General features: G+C 37.3%; 1 protein-coding gene across 1 annotated transcript in view; it reads left to right on the top strand.

Annotated features, from left to right (window-relative positions):
• The window catches only part of LOC133528851 (serine/threonine-protein phosphatase alpha-2 isoform), a 73,124-nt gene that overhangs the window by 5,534 nt on the left and 49,270 nt on the right, over positions 1-18,320 (top strand). Inside the window, exon 4 of the mRNA XM_061866337.1 lies at positions 13,022-13,110. Within this exon, the coding sequence (XP_061722321.1) occupies positions 13,022-13,110 (89 nt within the window). The remainder of the gene's footprint in view (positions 1-13,021; positions 13,111-18,320) is intronic.

Here is an 18,320-nt window from a genome sequence, read left to right as displayed (position 1 = left end):
TCGTCTGATTATTCCTTACAAAATAACTATATCTATAGATAATATCTAAATTTATTTCGTGACAATGGATATTCAGGTGCTGAAGTCTCAATGCACACCAAACATTTTAAAATATTTCATTTTTATTTTTTATTATAAAAGTAGTCTTACCATGTAGAAAATAAAATAGAAATTCCAAAAAACTACCACACACGTATGAGATCGATTATCGATATTAAATGCCTCGAGTGACTCAATGTTTAAGTCATTACTCATTAGGATCTTATCAAAGGTATTTTCATGTTCGCTTTATGCCACTTTTATGTTGGTAGTATACAGAATGATTTCTGGGTCGTGATCCAGAACCACTTTTTCTAAATCTATAAATGATTCACATTATCATACGGTAGTATTTGATTTAAAGATAATTAGTTTAATTCTTATTATTTTTCAAGTAAAATTAATCTTATATGAAGTAATCATGGTCACCCTATGACTTTTGACATACGCTGTATGGAAAGCGACAAGACGTCACATTGAGTAGGGTGACCAAATTGTATGCAAAAATGTTTTTTTTTTTTTTTTCAATTTGTCATCTGAAAAATAATCATAATTATTGGTGATAATAAATAATGAGCAACATCATTAGATTCATTTTTGAGTTCTGTGTGATGTCTTGTTCTCTTGCTCCACGACCCCGAAATCACCCTGTATGTATTTTGGCCATTCAATGTGCTCATGTTAGAGATAAAACTTGATAAGATTCGTCACTGCGCTATCGCGCGTAAATTTTTGAGTTTTATCATTTTGACGTGATTGTTGATATTGATAGATATTTTTAGGGTTCCGTAGCCAAATGGCAAAAAACGGAACCCTTATAGATTCGTCATGTCCGTCTGTCTGTCCGATTCTGTCACAGCCACTTTTTTCCGAAACTATAAAAGCTATACTGTTCAAACTTGGTAAGTAGATGTATTCTATGAACCGCATTATGATGTTTACACAAAAATAGAAAAAAAACAATAAATTTTGGGGGTTCCCCATACTTAGAACTGAAACTCAAAAAATCTTTTTTCATCAAACCCATACGTGTGGGGTATCTATGGATAGGTCTTTAAAAATGATATTGAGGTTTCTAATATCATTTTTTTCTAAACTGAATAGTTTGCGCGAGAGACACTTCCAAAGTGGTAAAAAGTGTGTCCCCCCCCCCCCCCGTAACTTCTAAAATAACAGAATGAAAAATCTAAAAAAAAATATATGATATACATTGCCATGCAAACTTCCACCGAAAATTGGTTCGAACGAGATCTAGTAAGTAGTTTTTTTTTAATACGTCATAAAAATTAAAAAAAAATTTTTTTTCATCAAACCCATACGTGTGGGGTATCTAAGGATAGGTCTTCAAAAATGATATTTAGGTTTCTAATATCATTTTTTTCTAAACTGAACAGTTTGCGCGAGAGACACTTCCAAAGTGAAAAAATGTGTGTCCCCCCCCCTGTAACTTCTAAAATAACAGAATGAAAAATCTAAAAAATATATATGATATGCATTACCATGCAAACTTCCAACGAAAATTGGTTTGAACCAGATCTAGTAAGTAGTTTTTTTTTAATACGTCATAAATGGTACGGAACCCTTCATGGGCGAGTCCGACTCGCACTTGGCCGCTTTTTTTCTATTGCACTAGATGCTAAACCACTCAGTGTACGCTCCGTGCACTCTCACACAAGCACTGGAGTCTTCATAGAGCGATTTCAGTGCCTGATTGACAATGAAAACGAAGGCACAATTTACTCAATATGAATGCGATTTTTACACGTCTAAAATAATTTATTTATTTTTGAATAAATTAATATTGTTTACCTTTTTTCTAATCCTAAAAAAAAAGTATGATCAAACCTATTTTCAGGATTTTTAAGGTTAGATGACAATCGAAAATACCCAAATCACGTGGATGGGTTGGCTCAATTAATTTCCCACACCCTACCAAAAGTACCCAGCTGAAGTTTGGGCCATTATATATAATAAACAAAATGTCAACGACCCGCAATAATCGGGAGTAACACTAACGTTTAATGTTGACCATTGGTGGACCTTATTGTCTCTACCATAAGGTTGACGAATTGTCAGTTATGTGTGGACGCAATAACAGTAATGGCCGCTGGGCAAAGGAAACTGTTTGATGTTCGGTAATTTAAGTAAAGCCTTTTATTTATTGGAAGTTATGAGAAATGAAACCATAGGAGGTCAACGACTTTGATTTCATTATATATAGGAGAAGAGTAATGCCATCTAAATATTAATAAGTGCCGTGAATATCGCGGTTGTACTATTTGGAATTCTTACATAGCCTGATGGTATGGTATCGGCCCGCGGTTCCCCGGATTTTTTATATTTTGGAGCTCCTTTATTATTTATTCATTTTATAGATATTCGATAGTGTGAAAATTTAATCTCAACGAAAGTTTACATATGCAAGTCGAGCGTGAGCACCGCTTTTAGATTTTCCATTATGCACTTTGCACATACTTACTATAATATTATCAATGCGAAAGTAACTCTGTGAAAAGATGAAAAGATGGATTCATATCTTTCGCTCGCGGAGATATATATCACTCTTTCTCTCAGTGGATCTGTAGGCTCTTGTAGTAGAAGAGCTACTTCAAGAGTGAGTAGAGAGAGATGTCAATCAATCAAATACACATATCAACCATAAGTGCGATTAAGACGGCGAATCATGCGATACGATCTCAGCATGTTTTCCCGACGGCCGTATTCTTCCGAACCGCTCCGAAACTGTGGTTTCGCATTTTCGCATCGTCTCATTTGGTTCGGTCGGCCCATTCGAATCATAAGGGGGAAAGAGCGAGCAAGTAACACTAAGATAGATGAGTTACTGAGCGAGTTAAATCTCCAGTGAGTTGAAGAGTGAGTGCAAAATATATAGTTCATTTAAATCACCCACTCGTGAACAACACATGTCTATTAGGTAGATCTCTCTCATTTAACAATTAATCTGAAGATGTATAAATTGTCACCAGAATGAACCGGAAGCAATCCACGTTTTCCTTATCTTAACGTGCACATTATATTATCATAATCATGCTCATTATCGCGCATTTTACATAATAAACACTGTTTTTATACTCCGTGTTAGCATATGCGAATATAATATTTCCTGTGAGTTGTAATTGATTTTGTTTACATTTACTGTATGTTTTGTTTACAAACATTTGATACTTAAACGTTGTTTATAAGCAACTTACCATTGTTTAAAGTAATGAATTAAATCGGAAGTAGGTATGTGCTTTTCTGTTGCCTTTCCACTATCATCATCATCTGAGGCAATACAGCCGCGGGTGGGCCTCAGCCTGGTCCAGCAACTCTCTCCAGTCCGACCTATTCGTGGCTTTCCTTCCCCAACTTGTCACTCCTAAGGTCCTGATATCCTGGTATACGCCATCCAACCATCTGAGCTTGGGCCTGCCTTTACCTCTGCGGCTCTCCGGTTGCCATCTAGACGGCGTTTGGGTACTCTGGCCTCGTCCATCCGTAACACGTACCCTGCTCATCGCAGGCGTCCGATCTTTATGGTCTTAATGACGTGAGACTCATTGTACATTTGCTATAGCTCGTGGTTATAACGCGTGCGCCATCTCTCATCCTCCATCGCAGCTCCGAAAATGCGTCTTAGTATTTTACGCTCAAATACAAATAAGGATTTCTTGTCTTTTTTGCTCAGCACCCAACATTCAGAACCGTAGGTGAGCATGGGCCTTAGTAAGGTTTTGTACAGAAGAAGTTTTATGCTTCTTGAAATAAATTTTGAACGGAGGTATCTTGGCAGGCCGAAGTAGCACTTGTTAGCTGCCATTAAATAACTATGTTATAAAGGAAACTATAACAAAAACTATTTTAACCTTTTGACCGCCAAAGACGTCATATGACGCGCGCGGCTACAGCCCAATATCAACCTTCATGCGTACCGACAAGGTTCACGATTTCGCGCCGCGTGCGATCGGCGTGGCGTTCAAAAGGTTAAATGACTTTTAGTGGTACTAGTTCTGCCCAACTGGGGAAGTACTCCACCTTACAGAAAACCGCAGCCAAATAACACTAGACCCTACTCATAGTGTTATGTTCCTGCCGGTGAGTAAGGTTGCCAGAGTTCAACGAGGGTGCGGAGTGTTAGGGTCGGCAACGCGCATGTAACTCCTCTAGGGTTCCAGGCGTTCATAGGCTACGGAGACTGCTTACCATCAGGCGTGCCGTATGCTTGTTTGCCACCGGCGTAGTATAAAAAAATAATTGCGTTCGTTTACAACCAAAATAACCCGTTTTTCAAGATGGAAATATTTCCACTAGCGGCCTATATTTGAGGGCCTTGATTAGTCAGTCGCATTAATCTTTACATGAAATTCAGTTCAAGACTGTTTACTTTGTAAGAAACGGGTCAAGTGCGAGTTGTGTTTACTTATAGATCGAAACCTAATTAATAACAATGTCTGCTTAAACACAAATAGCGAAATGAAGGATTGGGAAATATCACGTACCTAATTGATTTCAGGCAAAAAATATCCTAAAAATTTGAGAGAATCATATTCATTTAAAGTAAAACAAAAAACATGTTTAAAGACTAAAAGAGGCCAAAGACTGATACAATTCTTCTACATATTATAATCCATAATAGATGTATAAATAATTAAGTATATATTAAATATTCGATCACATTCATCTTACCTACAATTTTTAAAAAGCAAATTGTTCTTTCTTTAATAAATCAAAATACTAAAAATACAAAATAATTTTAGAGATCTCACGTGATTAGGGGGTCGAGACAAATCTTACGATATCTCACGAGGGGGAGAGGGGGGATCGAAAGATCCTCAAAAACCCCTCACGTAATTAATGGATGCCCTTATAGTTAACCTTTCAAGGTTAATATAAAAACATAAAACTTTACATGATTTCTACTGACATCGCTTCTGGCATTGAACGTTTAGCGAGTCCTTAAACTTGCCCTTATATTTTACACGATAACGTATAATATAGGCGTGTTTTTGCACGTCTACTGTGTTTGTTTACACCGTCCATCAGCTTGAGGCACAGACCACTTGCTGTATAGAGCAGGCGAGGGCAGCTCCAGGTCAACACAACTTTCCCATACTGTAGAAGGCAATGGCAAAGTATGACCGCGTCATACTAAAGTTGAAGATAACACGTTTTAAACCGGTAACAGACGGAGCGATAATATCTATTAATATACAGTAAGATACCGAAATTTATCTTATAGTATAGCCAAGCACCACACTCGGCAACGATACCAAGATATATATCGCTGTGTGTGATAGAGACGAAATATACCAGAATATATCATAAAATACCGAACTATAATATAGGTATCTTAAGATAAGAAACGTTTAGCAGGGTCCTTAAACTTGTCCATCTATTTTACACGATATCGTAGGCGTGTTTGTGCACGTCTAGTGTGTTTACGCCGTCCATCATCTTACGGCACAGACAATTTGCCTACTAGACAAAGAATGTAAGGAGACTCGCGGTCATCACACATGCATTCCCAGGAGGGGTATGATGTATGATGATCATACCATGAATGTTTTCTTGTATTTATAACTTTGTTTATTGTAGTTTTCAAATTATAAAAAAATACGTAGTAGAAATGTTGAAATAGTTTCTGTTTTTACGGTGTTTCTATTTTTTGATAGTGTATAACATTCCCGCAACCAAAAAAACCCCAAGGTAGGATGATGCTCGAAGTTATCATCGTGAATATCGTGATTATGTCAACAAGTGTCATTTGCTCAATCTAAACAATTCATCATGACCGCGATCATTTATTCCGAGCGCCACGTTGAAGTAACGTTTGCGTCTACATTTACCACCTGTATTTGCATCCACATTACTATCAACTAAAGTAAAGCTCTTTTCGAAACGTTCGTTTTAAATATGAGAGACTTCGTCTAAGTTGACTTTTAACCGAATTGATTAAAGTGAGTGTGTTATTTTTATAATAATATAACATATTTTTTTACATAAAATTTACATTAATGATGATATAACCACACTTTGTCACTACAAATGGCATGCAAAGAAAACTTTGTCCGACTGTTACCCAGTGCTATGTGAACGCGAGTCGTCTATGCTTCACCCAATAGATAAGTGCTCAGTGACGGTCTGTTATCGATACGATGTGCACTCTCTTTTTTATGCCACTGTTTAGATTCATGGTATTTTTACATTCTTCTATCTATGAACGGAACAGCCCGGCTCTAGAGAATCATGTTTCATACTGAAGCTGTTTTTAGGGTTCCGTAGTCAACTAGGAACCCTTATAGTTTCGCCATGTCCGTCTGTCTGTCTGTCTGTCCGAGGCTTTGCTCCGTGGTCGTTAGTGCTAGAAAGCTGAAATTTGGCATGGATATATAAATCAATAAAGCCGAGAAAGTCGTACAATAAAATCTATTTTTTTTTTGGGTACATCCCGTACACGTAAAGTGGGGTGAATTTTTTTTTTTGCTTCAACCCTACTCTGTGGGATATCGTTGGAAAGGTCCCTCAAAACTAATAGGGGTCTTCAACAATCATTTTTTGATAAAGTGAATATATTCGAGGATAAACGCTCCGAAAGAAAAAAAAATGTTTCCCCCCCCCTCTAACTTTTGAACCATAGGTCCAAAAAATATGAAATAAATCTTGGAAGTAGAGCTTAGAAAAGACATTAAACGAAAACTATAGCGGATATGATCAGTTCCGCTGTTTTTGAGTTATCTCAAAAAGTTTCCGCTTCATAGTAAAAGGACGTACATCCACAGTTCATCCCTTGGTTGTTCAATCTACTATACATTAAGCTCCAGTTTAGCTTATTGTGACGGAGGAGTAACTACGGAACCCTACTCTGAGCATGGCCCGACATGCTCATGGCCGGTTTATTTTAGCTTTATATATTTTGAACTTTTATTTAGGGAGGCAATCTTCCTAACACAATGGGGATGCAACAAAAAGTGTAGCAGCCGTTGATTTGCAGTCTGTGGCTTTGCTAGTTTTTCAGTTTTGGAAAAGTAACTTACATTTTATTACTGCTCGTAAAATAAGTAGTTAAGTAACGTAAGCGAAAATTTACGTTACTGTTGGAATATATTTGAATATTCGTGGTGATTAAAATCGGAATCCATCGGGAATTTACAAATTCATGACCTAAAAATAGGGTTTTGTCAGTTATTCTTCGCGTCCAACATTATTCCGGAACAATAAATAGATAAATAAATATTGAAAACGGCTTAGTCCGACAGTAAGCTCAGTAAGGCTTGTGTTAACAGTTGCGAGAAAACGTGCTAGTACTTAACCATATTCTAATTTTAATCACAGGATATCAATTCGATCTGGATTTTATACGGATCGGATCTGTCAGTGTCAAAAGTGACGTTTTTGGCTGAAGTAATTAAATTAAATCTTCGTTTATTTCAGGCTGGGGGCCCATAAAAAAATGTTACTTACAATTCCTTAGACTATATTAGTACCTGCAATGGCAGCTTGCAAGTTGCAGCTCTGGTGACAATCCTGCAAAAACTGGGTGTCAATATCTGTTTTGCGTGCCAATTAACGTGTGCTTTAGGCCGGCGCCCCACTGCAGCGCACGCTATGTACACGACCCACGTTCCTATACAAAATTTCGTAGGCTTGCCCACGGTTTGTACTAAAACGTGGGCCGTGGATGTAGCGTGCTCAGCAGTGGGGCGCCGGCCTTACTGTATTGTACTCGAAATGGCTGCCAGTTTGTGAATAATTTTCACGCGAGAGCAATTTCGTTATAATCTCGTTAAATTGATTTCAAACTCGTGCACAATGAATATGCGATTCTGACGACGTGCCTTAATTACTGTGCTCTATTAAGTAGAATACATAAACGTAGAAATTACGTATTCCTTTGAACAGAAATAATTTCTATTTTAGGGTCCGTGCTTGCTTTACGAAAACATTTTTCACCGAAAGTATTCACTGGTCATCTTTTTTTCCGAGACCTATTTTGCGGCAGCTGTATTTTTTTACATGAATAAAATATGGAAATATGATTAGATATGCATAACTAGCCTCCGTCCGCATTAAAGTCCTCAAGAAGTTTCAACACCATTTTCCTTCCTATATTTATATTTCGTAAAGTACTTTAATTTGGGCATGCGAAGAATATGTTTCTTCAATGTCCTATCTTTAACAGCTTATATTATGCTACATCAAGAAAAAATAATATCATAAAATAAAACCTTTGGATACTAGAATAGGATCCCCGCTCAGCTTAAGCCTGCTTGTCTATTAAATCGGAAATTAGCGCAGATAAGAAAATACGGTCGGGAAACAGCCAATAGCATTAGTTTTAATCCAGCGCAGCGGAGAAGATATGTGGATTACAACCATTATTATTGGTTGATTTCCGCATGTCTCCTCTCAATTTTGAGGACTTTGCCTCATCGGAGAGGCAGTCTAATGCCAGATAATGCTCCGCCTGTCACTATCTGAATAACGTAACTGCTTTAGGTATATGTATGGATAATTTCCAAAGCTCTAACAGGAAATAAGTCAAATATCACTTTATTTCTGTCACGAGTTTTACATGTGTTTCACATGAGGCTTTATTTTCTTTAACTCTTTTCCAGGCCGCACCAATCTACAAGGTTTTCCCAAAAAATCCAAATATATTCCAATTAATCCAGCTTTGATGATTCATTTGAAGACAAGTAACATTTCCTGAAAGTGTAATCTAATTTGAACCTTAAATCGGAATGCTAAAATTGAAATTCTATTGGCGCGTATGTTGTCGATAAATCTTACTATGCCTGGAAAAGGGTTAATTACTAAGTGCTGTCTATCATTATCAATAATTATATCCTAAAATTTACTTCAAAGTGTCTAATTCAGGCAATCATTCATCCCAACTCAGAGGGCCTGCCACTAACTACCTCAATAGTTAGTCTATTAGCATCTATCGCTCGAATATTTCATTTTTTTTTAAATATTCATTCAGAATATTTATGTTTTCTATAAATTCTGTCATCGCTGCAGCGAAGTTTTCACGAAAACTATATTATTTATGTCAATATTTAAATAACATGGGATATCCCAACAACAACTGCGTTACTTTACTAAAACCTTATATTATATTAGATTTTTTTTTCTGGACGATCATTGGTTAGTTGTAAACAACAAGAAACTTTAGAGTACAAAGTATTTTAAGTAAATATTACTGTGTTTCATTTCATTTTATAAATTATGCTAATAGATCTTTGGTAACGCAGTGGTAATACTAAAATAGTTAGCAGTAAAACAGCTGTAATTAAGGAAAAATAAAGAATTTTTTCACTTTTTTCTCTGCAATTTTTGCGTTAGAATTTGATAACAATTTGAAATAGGACAAGGTTTTAGACATTAAAAAGTATTTTGGCTCACCTAACGGCCGTAACGGCGTAATGAAAGAAACCTTATACAAATAAAAGGGAAATTTAAACCCCTACGGGGCTCGACTTCTATGTCATCTTAATTATTTCGTTTTACTTACAGTGTTACCTTACCCACTCAACAACATAGTTGCTATGGATAATGTCATTCACGAGGACGCGTGCCTTGGTCCGTATTGTAATACCATTAAAGGTTAGATTTGTCAAATTCGCGCGTCATCGTGAATGACCCGATCTATAATTAACTACATTAAAAAACTTCTAGCTCCCAACTAGAACTTGTAGCCATTTATTTTACGTGTTTTTTGCAATCAAACAATATTCTTCGTTTATTTTAGAAACTTAGAAATTTTAATTGTTTTTTTTCTGTCTGGTTACTGTTTAGTATCATATACATGTGAATTATAACGATCTTGAATAAAATTATATGTCTGCAGTCGACATGAGGGCTGAATAGTCAAGGGTGACTAAAATATCTGAAAAAGCTTTGATAAACAGATTCGTCTCTTAACTCAGTCAGACGTATTTCACGACGGCTTTACAGACAAAAACAATTCGTGACTTGGCGTAAATTACATAAACTTGTTAATAGTTTCGTTATATGTAGAGTTCATTCTTCCACTCTATCGATCGAGCAATGTACCTCTTAACTTTGCAGCTTAACTTTGCCAAACTGTTTGATTACATTGTGTAGGAACAGTGCCGGATTAAGATATTTTGATGCCCTAAGCATTTCTAGACCATGGTGGCCCCTCATCAAGATTACATCGAATTTTCTTAGTAAATTGAGTGACGTTTATTGCCGCATTACTGCTGAGAATAGACTTTCAATCCATCACATCATTTTATCACGGAAATTGACAGTACTGCAGCAGTAATGTAACAGTAGGTAAGGTCAAGTGTAAGCAAATTCGAAGACCGTGTTTCGCATTAGGCCGGAGACCAAGCCAACCAATGTCGAAGTGTAAGCGACGACGTAAGACAGGCCGTACTCCGCACAGGGTTTTGCAACCTCTATAGAGTTTTCCTGCGAAGCTCATTCATGTGAGGGCAAAGGCCTTCAGTAGGGGCTTAGCCATGTCTTAAATAGCAAATTATTGACCTGACCTGACGTTTCAAGGACGGCGTTGTCCCCATGGTCTCGGAGAAGACTGGGTAAAGTCGACATCATTATCTTGACGTTGGAGGTAATTTTGGAACTTAATCAAACGCGATTAAGTCCCGTTTTCTTAAATAATTATGTGTCACAATTACCTAGGCCAATAAAATTAGATTATTTCGAATTTAGTCCTAAAAATGCGTGTAATCCGAGTTTGCTCCATTCCAGGAGGTGTGCTGGTAAATGTTTCCTCTTTATCAGTTTTTTTCTTGTAAATCGAAAACGGTACGTCCGTTCGAAAAATTGTTCTAATTATGACTAAAATTGATATCTGAGGATCCGAAATGTAATTTAACTATGTTCTTGCAATAAAATTTATTGATTGATTGAAGATACCTTAATATGTATTCGTAGTAAATTGTAAAAAAAAAGATCGACATTTTTTATTTTTGGTAAAATCATGTAATAATCCGAAAACGCCTTACCAGTGTCTGATCCACCAAGTGCTATGGTTTGGCAATCCAAAGGAAAAAAATATCTCCTAAGGATCCCAAAAGGTATGCACACCTCTTGAGATGGAGCAAACTCGGATTACACGCATTTAAGACCAAATGAAAGTATTAAAACAATTTCCAGCTTGCTGGGAATTAATTATTATTTATTATTATTTTTCGATCTAATTTGATTGGCCTCAATCATGGAACTCTAAATCAGTGTTTTTAAAAGCAAAGGCTGAGCTTTCCATAAGGCTGAACGCGCGGAGCGTTCTATCGGCGCTTACGGATAGGCCAAAGGTCGAGCTGGAAGAAAGCAAGGCTTGAATTTGACCAATGACGAGGTAAGAATGGCTGGACGTCCGGCCGGAGCGTCCGATCGCGGCGCGTTATCATACAATACAACCAACGGCGAGGTGTGAGCAAAGCAGAAGGCCCAGCTGCTGGCTTGAAATCGAACCTATGTAATCACGGTTCTCCTACTGCTCAGCCTTTGGCTTACCTCGAAAGCGCAACTTGATAAGATACTTTCGGTTTTCGGCCTTCGCGGGGCCCTTTATAACACTTTGACAATTAGGTCGCAGGATCGCGGCTCTGCAGAAACTCGGCCTGGCCGACACATCTGGTGTGCAAGAGAGCAAAATTCGCTATAAAATCGGTAATCTACGTCGAGAAAATCAGTTGGCCACAAGCCCGACGGTAAGATTTTTTGACCATGAGCTTTGAGAGCCTCCGCGTAAGGTTCGAGATGTGCTTACGTGTCCTCACTCTTTTACGACCCTTCGTTATTAGATGGGTAGACACATACCAAAAAGTTACGTGTACATAAGTACTACACTAAGACTGCGATGCTGATGCAGCCTGTGCGTTTTATTCCTACGATTTTGGTGCCCCCCTAGACGTGGTGCCCTAAGCAAGTGCTTATTTTGCTTAATGGTTAATCCGGCACTGTGTAGGAATATCGGTAATCAAGCAATTCACTATGTGGTTTGTTCGCGAAAGCTCGAAGCGTCTGACGGGTGCGCGCTTCCCGCAATTTCCCCAAGTATTTTAATAGGTTAAGGCCGAAGACAGAGATGCATGAATGCTTTAACATGAAACAATAGTACAAGTACCTAATAGTACAAGCAACGCTCTTTAAAAAAAGCGGTAACTAACGGTTTATTTCTGTTTTACTCCGAACTTTAATAAGAACGCGAATGTTTTACCTAAATAAACCGGTTTATTCATTCGACGTGCGACGAGACGGCCGGCCGGCGGTGGCGTGCCGCGTAAACAAAGACACCGACATAGAAAGAAACCGGTTTTTAATGTTCTAAACCGGTTACTATAACAAGAACTTTATGAAAATGTTCTCCTAAAAACCGGTTTAAAAATAACGGTTTTACGAACGAAACCGAAACTAAAAGGTTTTGCGCCGAGTACATGATAACGGTTTGGAAATTTAACCGGTTTCCGAGCCTTGGGTACACGTACCATTGCGGCTGTGTGCCAGATACAGCCTAGTCGATTTTTTTGTCTTCAGTCCGGCTTACGCTTGAACCTAAAGGCATGCCTGATATGCCTGTCTCGGACTCGTATTATCGAATCGCGTTGTATGGCTGTGTCTCTCTATACTATGAAACACGAATGTTTGAGTAAAAACGGCCATGTATGTTGTCATCATTCATTTATGTCATTTGACTATCTGTCTGGCTTAGCGGGTAGGTAGTGACCCTGAAGCCGATGATCCCGGATTTAAATCCTGGTAAGGGCATTTATTTATGCGATCAGCACGGATATTTGTTCCTGAGTCATGGGTATTTTCTATGTATATAAGTATTTATATATTATATATATCGTTGTCTAAATACTCACAACACAAGCCTTATTGAGCTTTACTGTGGGACTTAAGCAATTTGTGTAATAATATCCTATAGTATTTATAGTTAGTCAATTAGAATTGGCTTCTAACTGCATTTTTCCTTTGTCCTCAGATTCTACGACGAGTGCAAAAGGAGGTATAACATTAAGCTATGGAAAACGTTCACAGACTGCTTCAACTGCTTACCCGTTGCGGCTATAGGTATGTACACATACTACACATATAATGCATGTTTATAGTGTTTATACCAGTGGTTCACAACCGGCGCTTCGCTGAATCTAATGCTAAGATTTCAATGAGGGTGCAGAGTGCTAGAATCGGCAACACGCATGGAACTCCTCTGGAGTTGCAGGCGTACATAGGCTACGGAGATTTGCCATGAGGCGGGTCGTATGCTTGTATGCCATCGACGTAGCATTTAAAAAACTTACAAACGTTAAATTTATGTGATTTACGTAACAACTTCTATTTACATATGTGTATGCTGTTCAAAAAACGTTGTGTACGGTTGTGCTGAATAGAGTAAAAAAATCATTTTCGTAAAAAATGAAAAAAAAAAACTGACCAAAAACTATCGGGACCTTTATCATACAATACACAAGATCCTTATTTCAATGTTTCTTTCGTCGTATTTTCGACACCTCACTGGAGCTCACATTTTTAATTACAAATCTTACCAACTCAATTTACTCAAGCATACAATTGACTGCTAACCGTTTTGTGGAAGAAATAATCTTATTGCTTAAATTTACAAGGCCGATAGCATCATTAACGAATACATAAAAAAATAAAATAAAAAATAAAAATAAAAATAAAAATAATTTATTCAGTAACTTCATAACTTAACAATATGCAGGTTGGCGTCTCTTTTTAAGTATACAAGATACCTGTGTCAAGAGATACCGCTCTTCCTTACTGGTTTGCTAATTAACAATAACAAAACAATGGTTAAAATAAACAAAAATTTAACTACATAAATATGATATTTTTAGGTTTTTGTACTTTTATTACCAATTCTATATTTAAAACCACCGATAATACAACATAACAATGCAAATCAAATATACGTTTGACTAAAAAACAAAGTTGCGCTCGGTATAGAAAAGGTTGGAAATCGCTGTCAGACACCGCGTATCGATTCGCTGCAAGGTATCGGTAATTAGCAACGCCTCCCCTGTGTCGTATCTGTATATCAGACTAAACCCTGCATTAGGAAGTGTTTACTTAGAATACAGTCAGCACCAAATTGACAGTCAAAGTCAAACCTTTGTTACCATAGAAATAAAGATGTGTTCCGATATATTTATCTTGAATCATCTCAAAAATTTCACTCGGTGTTTTGTCACTTAAAACTCAATGTTTATATATATATATGTGGCTCTCCATGTGCATAAGGACCCTTCGGGAATGGAACGCCACATATTTTTCTTTAATTTAGACGAGTACAGATGATAAACTTGGACGCAACTGACAAACGCTGCCTTCCCACTTAGGCGGAGATGAGAGACGTGTGGGAATCTACCAATAGAATTGGTGCACTTATACGTCCGTTGGGTTAGGTAGCGGACTGGACGCAAGCGGCGAGCGGGGCGGCGGGCGGCGCGGCAAGCAGCCGCCGCTGTCGTCCAAAACAAATTCATTCAAGTTCATATGTTTTGATCGTGCCGCTCGAAGCCGGGCGGCGCGAGCGGTGATTCGCGCGGCACGATCAAAATTTATAGAATTCAATGAATCTGTTTTGGACGACAGCGGGGGCGCTTGCCGCGCCGCCCGCCGCATGCGTCCAGTCCGCGGCTTCACAACCAATGCTATTGGTTGATTCCCGCACGTCTCCTCCCCTCCCATCTCCGCTCATCTCCGCGGAAGGCAGCCTATAAGCGGTTACGAATACTAAATAATTAGGGGAGCAGGAGTACCTGTGTAATGGCCGCGAGTTGTCATATATGCTCTATCTTGTGATTGAGGTGATCTGTGGTGTAACTAAAAAAAGGTATCTCTAATTAGGTTAGGTTAGTCGATCAACGACCAAACTGCCAAAGTTTATGGAAAGTAGGTCGACCTCAATTGTCTGGCTGCCTAAATAACATAGGGAATTATGGACTTCAACAGGACCGACATTTGATGTTGCTGGTCTATGCTTATTATACCAAACGTATAATTAGCATGCGTCAAATCGATTCGATGAAGGATTTTTAAATAACTCGTCAACACTAATTGGTAATTTAAATAATATTATAAAAATTACGTCTAAAGCCAATCTCGAATAATTTTGTTGTAAGGTCAGTGTGGAGAAGACCGTCTACTGGATAAGAACGCGAATATGTACAAGCTTTATCGTCTTTTTTGACTCTTGTTTGTACACTACTTACAGAAGGTCGGTAGAGCAGAAAGAGTGGAGCTCTCCCTTTCTGTCTGACCGACTTACATCATCTGTTAAAATTTCAACTAACTATCACGGTTCATGAGATACACTGACTGCCTGGTGACAGAGGGACAGACAGACAGACAGACAGACAGCGGAGTCTTAGTAATATGGTCCCGTTTTACCCTTTGGATACGGAACCCTAAAACGATCATTGAAATTATCCTTAGAGATGTAAAGGGTATCCAATACTTAAATTCTTATGTAAATAACTAAAAGAAAAAAAAAATCAGACAGACAAGAATCGAATGAAGTGTCTCACGTTAATGCCACTCAAAAGTAAAGTTACATAATAACATAAGATGGAGCCCGTGTAAGCTTAAACAGACCGGTCTTCACAAGCAGCACCCGCTCACGAGTATGACGCGTATCTCAGCCATCGCCTTCCATTCAGCCAACCTTCATTCGGGAAAGTTGTGTAGTACTTAAATTCCATTTAAAAAAAAAACTTCGAAGATTGATTGTTTCTTTTTATAAATATTTGGGACTTAGCGTGTAAACCGAAATTTTACAATATGAAGTATTGGTCTGACAGGGCGGAGGTGACGTCATCACAATTATAATATTTTTATAATCGATGTCACGTTGTTACTATTTACATAATCTTATTTACATACAGGCACCCACGTGTCGTTTAACAAAATAAACAAGAATTTGTATTCGTAAAAATGTATTGCGTCGAATTTTTATCTCACCTACACTAAATATCGACAAGTTAAATCAACAATTTGCAAACATATTTAGGAAAGTTTATGGAAACTAAGGAGTTAAGACGAAAGTAGTCCTTATTTTCTTCTCTGTGTATTAACATTATTGAGAATATTTTGACACAATTGGGTACTTGACACATGTTGAATATTATAACAAAATTTTGTTAAATGGATAGAAAATGAGCCATCCATTATAAAAAAGTGGAATTCAAAAAATTATATTGAGATTATAAAAAAATACAAGGCTCCAAAATCTAAAAAAAATTTTTTTGTCTTTCAAAAATAGATTAAAAAAATGGTACCATACGATTCCGTTCATTTTATTGAAAAATAAATTGTATAACAACTATACACATAAACGCAATATTTCAGGGTCAAAATGGCAATTTCCTTGATCTTCCATACATTTAGGACAGACTTATATGATGTGACGTCACATCACATTATCATTTTGTTAGAGGCGTTTCAATCGTCGAGTGCGGTCAAGATCGTTTGACATTATTTTTTTTTTTTTTTTTTTTTTTTTCTCTTTATTTTGGCACAAACAGTCATTACAGAAGAGTTACATTTGTCTTATATTACATATAATATTGACAATACAGTGCCGAAAACGTTATAGATTATAGTTATTAATTTTGTTGCAATGGACCTGAACTAACTTAACTATGAGAAGAAGATGAAATTGAAAGAAGGGAAACGTTCAAGCGCTGACCACTGTCCCAGTAAATGGCACCATTAAACATAATTCATTAACAGTATAAGTGACAGTGACATGTGATTATTTACAAAAAACTGTCAAGTAGCCAATTGGTTGTATAACAAACAAGCACAGCTATGCCCCTACGTTTGATTTTTTTAGAATTTTTAATTATTATAAGAGTTTAGAGCATTAAAGAAAGCATGAAATCTGTTTTTCGCTTTTAATTTTGACAATAATCGAAAGATCGGAAAGTCATACGTAGAGGCATAGCTATGGTTAATATACATCAAATTAAGTAAACATTTTATTATCCAATAAAGTCAATATCCAGCAAACTCGAAATTTTGTGTGACGTAATTAATGGATGACGGCTTAGGCTGCCATTTCCACTGAGGCGGAGATGAGAGGAATTAACCAATAGCATTGGTTGTAACTGTTGTAAGCCTGTTGTTGTGTGTTGTTATTGTAGGTGGGGTTGTTGTTATTGATGTGTGTTGTGTTGTTGTCTGTCGCTCCGCTGAATTACAAACAATAAGACTGTGGCCGATTTCTTTCGTCTCGGCCTGAGTGGATAAGTAATAAACACCTTATTGTACGAGAAAAAAATGGTTACAGCAGATTATTCCATTTATAATGGTGTAGTATAAAAGCGAACTTATCTTAACGACGCCTACCCATAATTCATAGAATAGAATAGAATAGAATAGATTTTATTTGTATTAATTGTACATCGTCATATTACCTAAAACTACTGTTTATACGTAACAGTGAGCAAAACAATAATAAATTGATATAATAAATTATAGATATAAAGTATACTAAAAACAAATTAAATTATACATCTTTTCATTAAATTGCATTATAGAAATTTCAATGTCATATAATCGATTACAAATTATAGTTAGCTTAGCCTATATATAATAATTTAATGTTTCGACATATTCATTCATCCAGGAATTCTTTCACCGAGTAATATGCTTTTGTTGAGCAAAACGTTTTGAGCTCACGTGTGAAACGTCGTTCAGTACTCAATTCTTTTATTATTTCGGGTAATTTATTGTAAATTTTTGCACCTATTACCCTTAAGGACTTCCCTGACTTCTGAAGTCTATGCGCGGGAACTGACAGCGCAGGTTTTCTTCTCGCTGAGTAGGTCTTGCTTATAGGGAACTCGTCGGGGTTCTTTCTCACATATTTACCTATCTCAAATATGAAGAGCGAAGGTACAGTCATCACCTTAAGGTTAATAAATAGCTGCCGTGCGTTCCTCTCGTTAGGTGTGCATGGAAATATGCGTAGTATGCTGTCAGCAGGCTTTGTTCCGACAACGTATACTTTAGACGTGCTATAGCGTAGTAGGCAGAGTTCAGTTTTCTACAGATTGCGTCTATGTGCTGGCCCCATTGCAAACCGCTGTCGAAACAAAAACCAACGTAACGAGCATAACTTACGGGTTCTATTTGAATCCCGTTAACAGACAAATCTAGCCGTAGCTGTACCTTATTATTGAGTGAGAAGTGGAGGAGGTTCGTTTTCTCGATATTTAACTGCATGCCGTTAGCTTTAAACCAGTGCAGCA

The sequence above is a fragment of the Cydia pomonella genome, chromosome 20 (genome assembly GCF_033807575.1).
Source record: "Cydia pomonella isolate Wapato2018A chromosome 20, ilCydPomo1, whole genome shotgun sequence".
In the NCBI taxonomy this organism is placed as follows: domain Eukaryota; kingdom Metazoa; phylum Arthropoda; class Insecta; order Lepidoptera; family Tortricidae; genus Cydia; species Cydia pomonella.
The sequence above is the reverse complement of the archived record's forward strand: the minus strand, read 5'-3'. Positions and strand labels throughout refer to the sequence as shown.